This window comes from Ahaetulla prasina, chromosome 1 (assembly GCF_028640845.1).
Source record: "Ahaetulla prasina isolate Xishuangbanna chromosome 1, ASM2864084v1, whole genome shotgun sequence".
Classification (NCBI taxonomy): Eukaryota; Metazoa; Chordata; class Lepidosauria; order Squamata; family Colubridae; genus Ahaetulla; species Ahaetulla prasina.
In genome coordinates, this window is record NC_080539.1 from 297,618,260 (window position 1) to 297,630,537 (window position 12,278).

Genomic DNA, 12,278 nt, shown 5'->3' on the forward strand with positions numbered 1-12,278 from the left:
GCCTGCAACCCAAGGTTGACTCAGCCTTCCACCCTTTATAAGGTAGGTAAAATGAGGACCCAGATTGTTGGGGGGGCAATAAGTTGACTTTGTAAAAAAATATACAAATAGGATGAGACTATTGCCTTATACATTATAAACCGCCCTGAGACTTCGGAGAAGGGCGGGGTATAAATGTAAACAAAAAAAAAAATTACAATATTAAACTGATACTTAAGATAAGAGCAAGTATATTCAGTTGGATATGGGATTAATCCTGCTGAAATAGCACTAACATCAAGTGAATCATTTCTAATTTAAGCATTGCTTTTATTTGTTATTTTCTAAGTCACAACCAGTTGCAGTATCCAGCTGACCTTGATTGAACTTGAAAAGCTAAACAGATGCAGACCTGAATTATACTTGAATTGGAATCTAGCAGGAAATCCCAGGGCTGTAAACTAGATTAGTCAAAACATCAAAAGATCGTGGGGGAAAAACTATTGACAAACCATTTTTGTCAATGCTTTTTGGAAGGAAGGGAGATTTAACTTTTACTTTAAATCTGTATTTAACTTTTTGGGTCTTTGATCCTAATTTAGTAAAATCCTACTTCAGGTTTTCTCACTTTGCACTTAGCAAATTTTATATATGATAGAAACACAGAAAGGGAATGGAAGAAAGGATGTCAGTAAATTCATTTATAATGCATATATAGAGAAATTGGGAAGAGAATGGGGAAAATGCTGAGAATTTCTATTATCTTTACTCCTCAATTCTTTTTTCTTTTGTTTCTTATTTCACACACCTTCCACACACCTTTCTGGAAATGTATCTAGTATCATGAGGCTTGCTTGTTGCACCCAAACTTTGCAAAAGCTAGAATAAATGATGTTCTGTTTGATGTAAAAATAATAGCATGTGTAATGTGTAATGAAAGTTTTACCAACAAATAATAGAATTTAAGGAACATAATTCAAGTTGTGTTGTTACAAGCTTTAGCTTTTTCCTAGCTATATTTGCTGTAGATATTTTATGCATTTTAATACTTTATGTAAAACTAGTACTCAATTTACAACCACAGTTGGGACTGGAATTTTGTTTGCTAAGCAATGCAGTCCTTAAGCAAATCATCATGTGACAAAACCTGATTTTATGATTATTTTTACCATGGTCATTAAGTAAATCACGTGGTTGTTAATGAATCTGGGTTCTCCCACTGACTTTGTCATAAGTTGCCTGCATAGGTTGCAGATCTCAATCAGGTGATTACAGGGTGTTGCAACTGGTCATAAATGCAAGCTGCTTCCCAAGTGCTCAAATTATAATCATGTGACCATGGAGGTGGTGCAAGTATTGTAATTTTAAGTCACTTTTCCAGTCTGTTGTAATTCCAAATCATCATTAAATGACTAGTGGTAAGTTGAGGACTACCTGTAGTCAGTGGGCAGAGGTGAATTAGTGACTATGGCAATTCATTTTTATCAATCCATGATACTTCTTGCAAATGAATCTAAAGTATGGTTGTCCAACCTTTTGACTTATTGTGGGCCATATTGTGTGAAGAGGAATTGGATGTATATAAAGTATATAATATAGTCAACAGTCAAACTTCCTTTATTTTTAGATAATTTTATTATCTTGTGGGGGTTCATTACTAGCTGTCCAGGACTGTGGGCTGGACATACTTAATGTAAAATTTCTGTTCAGTCTATTGGTAACTTGAATTTGTGCAGTTGCATTCAAAACAATCATTGAAATGGATACTGAATCTCAGTCAGAAAGCTACAAATTATAATTAAAAACAATGTATTTTCTATATTTTTAATAAAATTGGTAAAATCACCTATTTCTGAAATACTTTATCATAACCGTATCTTTTCCAGGTGAAATGAATGACAAAAATGTTCAAGTTATAGAATTGCCCATAGTTGACAGTCTACATCCACGGCCTCCATATTTGCCACTGGCAATTCCAGAAGATCTGGCTAACAGACTAATTCGCGTCCATGGCGATCCTCCAGTATGGTGGGTCTCACAGTTTGTCAAATACTTGATTCGTCCACAGCCTTTGTTAGAAAAAGAGATAGAAGAAGCCACAAGAAAACTTGGTTTTAAACATCCAATTGTTGGGTAAGTGTTTTATTAGATTATTAACACTGTCATAAACCCCCTCGTGTTTATTTCCATTGAAATCAGTAGGATTTACTTTTGAGAAAACACAATTTCCCTCAATTTACCTTATTTCAATATTTTCTTTTTCATATCAGTGCTATTTGGGAATAAAGAAAGCAGTCTTAAAGCGCTTTATACATTTCAAATTCACTACACAGAATGAGGGTTCTACCCCGTTCACCCCAATATGTTTAATTCAGAAGGATAATACCTCTAACAATGGAGGCTTCATTTAGCTTTTATAATTAATGATCACTGATCCTTTTAATAAGTTCAGAAACAAATTGTTTAAAAGTTAAGAAAGTTATATTTTATAGCTTTTCGATAGTATAGGCAATATATTATTGGTCTTTCAAATTATTTAGGAAATAATTCTCAGCAACATCCAAGTGTCTAATCTTTGTTTTTAAATGGTTTTCTTAGAAATGGTATACAAATTAGCAGAACTATATGATCTTAGTTATCAAAAGCACCTACTTATCCATATTTATGCTGGTTGACAGATCTAGGAAGTAGCCAGTTTAATCTTTTAAAAACTATGAATTGGATTTTTGAAATTTGCATTTGATGCCCTTTTTTAGAACTATAGGCTGTTGCTCACGATCTAATCATTATCAAATAAAGGACATAGCATTGTTTTTTATAAATCACATAGGGATCTAATTGCATATTTTGAATGGTTTATGTTTCAGCTCATAAGTAAATGCCTATAATCCCTAGATTGAATATTTCTTTAATTTTCTTAACTCCACTAAATTTTCTGGGGAATTTATCCCTAAATGGCTACATTTTCTCTTCCACTTGTAAAAAAAGCTGTTATTTTCAACGTAATTGAAATAGTTACCTATGGATGAGATGAGCTGCACATAAATCTAATAAATAAATTAAAAATATTTGTTTTTTTAAAAAAAAAAAGTCAAAATAGTCTTATGAGCTATAGCAATTAATCTATCTTGCAGCAATGTATTTCACAAATTGATTATTTTTATATATGAATAAATACTTTCTTTACAATCTAACCTAATCAATTTTATTTGGGGTTCTCATGTTTTCAGGTCTGATATTGCAGTGAGGGAAAAGAGTTTTTGAAACTTACCCATTTCAATTAAATTTCTCATTTACGTTTGCTTAGCTAGAAGTTTTCTGACTTGTAATATTTCCATTTGTTTGGTATAAATTGTCTGACATAATTGAAGTACAATTGTTTTCATCTGCCTTTTATCTTAGAATGAACTTTTACCATCCTAAGCGATTAGAAAAATGCATTTTCTTAATATGATCATTTGAGATATCTGAAGTATTTTTAAAAAATGCAGATAGATGCAGACCCATACACAGAACAGTCTATGGAATTTTATTCTGTCAAATGGAGTAGTCTAGGTTGAGTTGTTATTCAGGGAAGAAAAGATTTTTGACAGTTCTCCGTATTGGTGGAGACAGAAGCCAGGAATAGGTTGTGCTCTATTCAGGTGAAGGACTGACCCTGTCAAAGTTGTTAAGTCCTGCCCTTGTTGCTAGGGGCTCCCAGCTTTTGGCTCAGTCCTTCAGACTGGACAGATGTGTTGGAATTTGCTCGTCTATTTCATTGGATGCAGGAGTTAATTCTTCCCAATTTTTGCCCCAACCCAGCCCACCTTTGGAAAGGTGCTGGCATTCCCTAGATGTCCGGCGGGCACTTCGTATCTACCTAAAGAGGAGTGTTGATCTCCGCTGGATGGAGTCATTATTTGTTTCCTTTACTCCAGTCTCTTTGGGTTCTCAAGTTACTCCATCCACAATTGGCTGGTGGATTCGCCAACCTATAGCCAAGGCTTACGAACTGCTTTCCCTGCCGCAGCCTGTCCGCCTGATGACACATTCCACCCGCAGTGCAGCTACATCAGCACTGTGGGCCACGCAGGCGTCCTTGCTTGAAATATGCAGGCAGCTACTTGGACTTTCCCTTCACCCTTTATTAGTCACTATAAGTTAGATCAGTTTGCCTCAGCTGAGACGGCATTTCGCCACAGAGTATTGCAAAGGGTTCATACCGGTGGGGAGTCCCAGGACCAGACTAGGACCCATCCGTAGTTTGGGACAGCAAGCTTTGGTATGTCCCATTCCTGGCTGCTGTCTCCATCAATATGGAAAAGGGGCATTGGTTCTTACCTGAGACACACCTTCTCGTTAAGTGGAGACAGCAGCCAGCCCCTCCTTTGGCTGTCTGGTCTTCCTTTTTGTTTCTCCCTTTATTCCAACACATCAAGTCTGTTTTTTGTCTTCGCCATAAGCTGGGAGCCCCTAGCAACAAGGGCGGGACTTAACAACTTTGATAGGCACAACCCATTCCTGGCTGCTGTCTCCACTCAGCGAGAAGGTGCGTCTCAGGTAAGAACCAACACTCCTTCTCTAAAGCTTAGGGCCTCCTGACTCTTACAGGAGAGGGTCCTTGAATTTCCATAGACTCTTTGGTCTGAACTAATAAGAGTTGTCTAAGAGAAATGCCAAGTTTCCTGTTATTTTCCAGTATTCACGTCCGTAGAACAGACAAAGTGGGAACAGAAGCAGCATTTCATCCAATTGAAGAATACATGATACATGTTGAAGAACGTTTCCAACTTCTTTCCCGGAGAAAGCATATTGACAAAAAGCGAGTCTATTTGGCTACAGATGATCCTTCGCTATTGCAAGAAGCAAAATCCAAGTAAGGAATCCTGGTTCATAGTTGCAAAAGTGGTTTTACATGATGCAGATCCATATTTAAACAATATGGTTTATTCAATGTTACCATCTTGTTTCAGGAGTTTTCCAAATTTTGAAAATTTATCTCAACATTATTTGAAATCATATCCAAACTTTTTTTGAGTTTAGGATTGAAGGTAGAGAAAAATATCATTATTTACATTAAACATTTCCTCCACATTGTGTTCTTGCTCCCATGGTGTAAATTTTTTCCACTGGAGGATTGGACCACAAGAATACATCTTCCCTGGCATGAAAAGTTTCTTTGTCTTCTCAATCCAGTTTATTTTATTTAATTTCTGCTGGAATCCTATCTCTATCTCAATCACACTTATAAAAACCATGGTCCCCCATCATTCTCCAACTTCAATTGATGCATCATAATGTAGATCACTTAGTGATTTTCATTTACACATTAAACTTGTAAGGAAAAATCAGATTTATAGCCCTGATTTTCTAATTAATGGTTCCTACTCAGGAAGGATAAAAAAACAACTATTTATCCCAGATGCAGATGTAAGAAAAGCTAGTGGCTACCCAAGATGAAAAGTGCTGGGAAAATATTAGGAACTAGGATATAATGCTAGAAAGAAAATTGAATCAGGAGCTGAATTAACTAGTCCTTTTTCTGTTCTTACACTATTGGCAGAACAATTTGCTACACTCTGACTGCGATTTCCAATTAATCCATATTTGGACATTGTTACAGTTTTATTTCCTGTTTGGAAGGAAGCCATTGGGATAAATTACACTATTTTCTTTTAATTTGAGAAGAGAGATACTTTCTTCCACAATGAGTTCATCTGAGCGGGTTTCATGTTTCTACTCAATTTCTTGCAGATTCAACTTTGCATTCTCTTCTTATAGCAGTTGAGAAAGCGTAATTTTCAACTTTAGAAGTCTCCTTTCTTCCCAGTGCCCTTATGGAGGAAGGGCAAACCTATAAAGAACACACTTAATTGCAGTGCCTACTTCTAGTTTTCTGTTGACCAAAGGCTTTTCCATTTCTGGATTTAATTTCAGGGTTTTTCCTCCCCCATTCATGTTATTGTACTGATTTTTCCTTGCTGGTAAATGACAAGTAGCATCTAATATGCATATTAATGGTACAGTTGTAGTTATCTCTTTCAGCAGAAAGGTACCATGTTTGATTGTTTAAAAGGCTGCCAAAATTGATGGTATAAAAAGCTTCAGATACAAATAATTTTTACTTCTTACGAAATACAGTCAGTTTTCCATTTGTTAATAAAATTTGTACCAATAAATTATGTGGTCCTCCTTATTATGTGGTCCTACTTATCTGAAATGTCAGTTCAGAACAAGAATTCAGACTTACTTGATAAATTGTGCAGAGATACTACACTGTTCCCTAAATAAAACAAAACTGTGATGTTGTGATACATTTTTTTCAGATATCCAAACTATGAATTCATAAGTGACAATTCCATATCATGGTCAGCGGGTCTTCATAATCGATACACTGAAAACTCTCTGCGGGGTGTTATTTTGGATATACACTTCTTGTCTCAGGCAGACTTCCTTGTGTGCACTTTTTCTTCACAGGTAAGCTAATTCCTGTTCCAAAACTTGAGGTAAATTAGAAATCCATAGCACACAACCATATAAAATACCAGAGGCTTACAAGATAGTTTAATAATAGTAATACATAGTAGAATTACCAATAATTCAGTATTTTAAACATTCTGTGTAGAAATTAACAAGAAAACATATCCTTTGCAAATAAATGTAAAACAGTTGAAAGGTTTTTTTCCAACTAATCATGGAAATTGGAAAGAATAAGTAGAATTTTAATATTTTAGCATCAGTAAAATTCTGTTATTTTGCTGTAGTTTGGGACTAACAAACAAAATAAATACTTCTTAATGCATTTTATATCCGTGGTATTGCTGCAAAATGGCTAATAGTTTAACTATTAGTAATGGCTACTAGTTTAGAGGTCTTTAGATATTATCAGATTGGTGTTTCAGAATCAAGGGCAAAAATATGCTTCAGACCATGAATGTTACTACCTGGCTACACTTTCTTACAACCAAATATATATTTCCCTGAGATTGCACACTCCATGAATTTGGTCAATGGAGCTGCAGCCAAATATTACATTTGAATTATGAGGCACTTTTTGCTTTTGAATCTGAAGTATTAAAGGCAGGATTTTTATTAATGGATTATGTGTCTCTTAAAAGTGCATTACCCAACTCCAGAAACATAGAAGTGTTTCCTTTATTGGATTCTATGGATGATATGGTAGAAACATTGTGTTCACTTGTCCTGAATATCTCTAAATACACTAAATAAAACTGTACTATATTACCAAATAATTCACTGATTTTGTTCTTAAAAGGAATACATTCTGAAGCATAGCCATCACACCAGCTACTGATTTTTTATCTACAGGACAATTAAATATCTGTTTTGAAATGCCAGTTTCTCCATAGTGATGGAGACAGCAGCCAGGAATGGGTTAAGTCCATCTGTCAGCTGGTAGGACTGAGTCTGCAAATTGTTATGCCACACCTCCTCCTATTATGCGTCACTGGGAACATTAAAGAAGTATTATTGCCAAAATAGTTGACAGCAGGTTTTATATCTTGTTTGCTGGGGTAGATTGAGCGGTCTTTCTGTCTTTCTTTTGGCCTCCTTGTCTCTTAGTTCCTAGCTCTTTAGTTCACTGTGTTCTGGGTTTTCTTCCTATCTTCCTACCTCTTAGTCTGCCTCTGTATGAGGTTTGAATCTTAGCCAGACTTCCAGTTTTTTTTTCAACAAAACTAGAATACATATTTGATTTCCTAACTCACACAATTTTCTATAGACCCAATGACAAGTGCTTAATTATAACAATTGTAATATAATTAAACTTCCTTAATAGCAAGAAGATGTTCCCCATCTATCACGGTCTCTGGCACAATATCAATTAACTTCCTGCATAAACGATGCATTTCTTGATTTTTTTCCCCTGCCTTTTAAAACCCAAATACTCTCACTCAAGAATAACATATGGGGTTGTTATTGGTTTGCATTATTTCTGGAAAGTGTGCTTAAATAAGCTATTAGAAATAGTGAAAAATCACTAATGCTACATCCTAGTAGAAAAACTTTTGATCCTCAAGCATCAGGAACAAAACAAGCATAGTTAGGGGGGAAAGTGAGAAAAGTCCTACTGCACAATCATATCTCTTCTTCTGTTCTGGATCCTGCCTTTAAATTCCATCATACCCACACATGCATGTGTTTGTGTGTGTGCCTTTTTATATAACTTTTTGAGTCCCGGTGACTGCCTGGACTAATCCTTGCAGTTTTCTTGGCAAGGCTTTATGGAAGTGGTTTGCTATTGTCTCCTTCCTAGGATTGAGAGTGGATGACCCAGCTGGCTTTGTATCTAAGGCAGGACTAGAACTCATGGTCTCCTAAGGCCTGATATCTGGACTTAACCAGCAGACCAAACTTCCTCTGTACCATAACATGGTCTCAGAAAAAACAATACAGTTTGGATCTGCTCAAAAGCAGCCAAATGTTGTTTTCGTGTGTTGTGGTACAGTGTAAATTAAAATGATCTCAGACATAACTGGCTGAAAGGTGGGCTGGAAGCATGGATTCCTCAAACAGTAGGTGGTAGTCTTCAGATCAGTGTAACATTTTATAATTAAAATAAAGTAGGTGCATGATTCAATAAAGCTGACAGCAATCAAAAGAATTTTAATTTATTTTCTCTTTCCCATGATCCTGAAGAGGAATAAAATTTAGAGCTGTTATTTAAGCAGGGCAAAGAAAATTACCTCATTAGAATCCATTACAAATTTTACTTCAAAGTAGAGTTAGGGAAAGAGGAATTTTTATGTAGAGTAGTGTTTCTCGACATCAGCAATTTTAAGATATGAACTTCAATTCCCACGCTTTCCCAACCAGTACAGATAGTTCTTAACTTACAATAGTTCATTTAGTGACTGTTCAAAGTTACAGTGGCACTGAAAAGTTATTTATGACCACTTTTCACATTTAAAGCCATTGCAGCATCCCCATGATCACCTGATAAAATTTGAATGCTTGGCAGTTGACTCATATTTATGACGGCTGCAGTGTCCCAGGGTCATGTGATCACCTTTTGTGACCTTCTGACAAGCAAAGTCAATGGGGAAGCCAGATTCACTTAACAATTGTGTTACTAACTTAAAACTGCAGTGAGTCACTTAACAGTTGTAGCAAGAAGGGTCATAAAATGGAGCAAAATACATTTAATAAATGTCTCACTTAGGAACAAAAATGTTGGGTTCAGTTGAGGTTGCCTGTGTGCATCTTAAAATTTCTGAGGTCGAGAAGCACTTATCTAGACAATGACTGGAATGGAAAGGTTTAAAAGGCATCCCCAAATTCATAATCCACATTGTATTCTTTGCCCTTGCTCTTTTATTTTGTAAAATACTAAATGCAAAGATGCATTTCAGCGAATACATTGTGACATTAGCTCACATTAATAATGCTATAATGAGAAGTCTTCTTTTTCCTCCCAATCACCACAAATGAGATTATATTATTTAAAACAGGATTAGGAGGAATTGGAACTCAGCCCTATGAAGAAAGATTGAAGGAAACTTAGTCATGAGAAAACACAACTGAAGTCAGGTGTTGATGTAATATGATAGAACCCTTCAAATATCTGAAAAGAATTTACATAGGATGTCAAGACATGTTCTCTCTCATTTCAGAGTACAAGACGGAATAATTCATTTAAGTTACAGAAAAACAGATTTCAACTAAATATTACAAAAAATTCCTTATAGAGTAGCTCAGCAGTGGAGCCAGCAGTTATGTTGAGAAATAATGGATTCTCCTTTACTGAGTATATTCAAGTGGAAACTATAGAATCATTTGTCTTGCACGTCATCCTGACAGCTTTGGAGTTACTGAAAAATATACCTTTCATGCAAGATCTCGGGTACAAGGAGCTTGAGTCAATTCTGTGGAATCCACTCAAAATCTGAACTTGATCCAATAGAACCATGTGATAAAGATTCTGTAGGCTCCATTAAAGCACTGAAGTGTTTAATGAAGGATATGTGCTAATTTTGTTGTAGCAGAGTTTTGAAGGATTATAAAAAAAATCAGTAGGAAACTATATCAGCTTTATAGCCTATAAAGGGTAAAGTGCTATGATTTAAGTCGTCACTGAAAATGTAATCGTTACTATTTGCAGGAAAACATCAATTCTTAATAAATTAGAGGTGGATTATGACAAGGCAAACTTTCTAAAAAAAAAAGATGTGATAGTGATGCTTTATATTTTGTGCATTCATACCACATTTTACAGACCCCCCCCCAACTATTAACAAATAGAATGGTTTGAAAACAGTCAAACAATATTGCCTAAAATAGTAGCTGATAGAGAAGACACATTAGATGACTGTTTCAGGATTGGAATTGTTTTGATTTTGTACATTATAAAATATAGTACAGACAGTCCTCGACCACAATTGAGCCCAAATTTTCCATTGTTAAATAAGACAGTTTTAAGTGAGTTTTGCCCCATCTTTCTTGCAACAGTTTTTAAGTGAAACATTGCAATTGTACAGTTAGCAACATGGTTGTTAATTAATCTGGCTTCCCCATTGACTTTGCTTGTCATAATGTTGCAAAAGGTGATCACATGACCCCAGGAGATGGCAAATGTCATAAATACATATCAATTTCCAAGCGTCCAAATTTTGACCATGTGCCTATGGGGATGCTGCAACGGTCATACGCATAAAAAACAGTCATAAGTCGCTTTTTTCAGTGCCATTGTAATTTCAAATGGTCACTAAATAAACGGTTGCAAGTTAAGGACCACCTGTAAAAGAGTAAGGAGAATTGCATTCCATTATATTATTGAATATGTGTTAAGAATAAACAGAAGAAAAGTCTAATAATATACATTTCTTTTAGATATGTTTAATCAACGGGCAGATGCTAAATAATACAAACCTGATAATATTTTTTCTTTATTTTTCTAGGTTTGTCGAGTTGCTTATGAAATCATGCAGACATTACATCCTGATGCATCTGCCTATTTTCATTCTTTGGATGATATTTATTATTTTGGGGGACAGAATGCCCACAACCAGATTGCAATTTATGCTCATCATCCTCGAACTGCTGATGAAATTCCTATGGAACCTGGAGATATAATTGGTGTTGCTGGAAATCACTGGGATGGCTATTCCAAAGGCATCAATAGAAAATTAGGGAGAACAGGTTTATATCCTTCCTATAAAGTAAAAGAGAAAATTGAGACAGTCAAGTATCCCATATATGAAGAGGCTGACAAATAAAGGCAAGCAAAATAATTCATAGCAACTTTTACTTTGAACTATTACAACCAACCATATTGTTGACTTTTGTAGGATGTGAATTTGCAATTTAACATATGGTTAAAATGAAAGCCTTTTACTGTTCAGACTGGATGCAAAGCTTGGAACAATTTGATAGGGCACTGTTTGAACTTTATTATATGCACACTGCACACATGCACACTGATAAACATTCAACAGGAACTATTGTTTTATACTCTTTGTCTTTCTGAGAATATGTTCCTCCCATGAATCATATATGAATTTTGGGCTCAGTTCTTTGCCATTAATAAACTGTAAGACTTTTAACACTGCTGCATTATGTAATTTAAGTGACATGAGCATATTTTGTATGTGCAGAATAATGGTACCTCTTTCTGAAAGATCAGTGACATTTTAGAAACGCCATGTCTCGTTCTTCTGATGGGCAAGAATTATGCTTGCCTTTCACTGATGTTGTTATGACCACTCAACATGCTCCAACCAAGAGATTTAAACAATCAGAATGCATATTTCTTTACAGGATTTTTTGCTAGCAATTTCATTGATTAATTCACCTCATCATTAATTAAAAAATACATCCAACTATACAATAATTGTCTGGTAGAAACTTTTGTAAAACTACGCCATGAAATGATTCTTTAGTACTGTTTCTGGACATTGTCTTTGATAACAAAAAATAAATTAAAAAAACGAATGGTTGGAGTGCTGCAAGTAATATGATTTTAAAATTAAGAAGACTTTGTTGAATGGAATATATTTCTATTCTTTTCTCCTGAAATTTTATTTCATACAGAATATTTTAGTATCCTTGACTAGTACTGGGCTTTCTGTGTCTATTGATTCTTTGTTTGGCAAAGAGCCAAGGCTCGGCATCTTCTCTTACAAGTATGATGTTGAGAAAATCTTTTCTATTTCTGATGTATTTTTTTTTGTTTTTGCTGTACATTGAAGTAATATAGATTGTCATTGTTCAAATTACTAAAAAGATAAATACCATTGGCTCATTATGGAAGAACCAATATTCTCCAAACTAGCACCATCAAACTTTATTGGATTCCA

At 35.1% G+C, this 12,278-nt stretch overlaps 1 protein-coding gene across 1 annotated transcript in view; it reads left to right on the forward strand.

Annotated features, from left to right (window-relative positions):
- Positions 1-11,913, forward strand: part of FUT8 (fucosyltransferase 8) — a 122,963-nt gene extending 111,050 nt beyond the window's left edge. The window contains exons 8-11 of the mRNA XM_058161855.1: positions 1,866-2,112; positions 4,661-4,837; positions 6,288-6,438; positions 10,881-11,913. Coding sequence (XP_058017838.1) covers positions 1,866-2,112; positions 4,661-4,837; positions 6,288-6,438; positions 10,881-11,198 — 893 coding nt within the window. The 3' untranslated portion in view covers positions 11,199-11,913. The remainder of the gene's footprint in view (positions 1-1,865; positions 2,113-4,660; positions 4,838-6,287; positions 6,439-10,880) is intronic.
- The last annotated feature ends 365 nt before the right edge of the window (positions 11,914-12,278 follow it).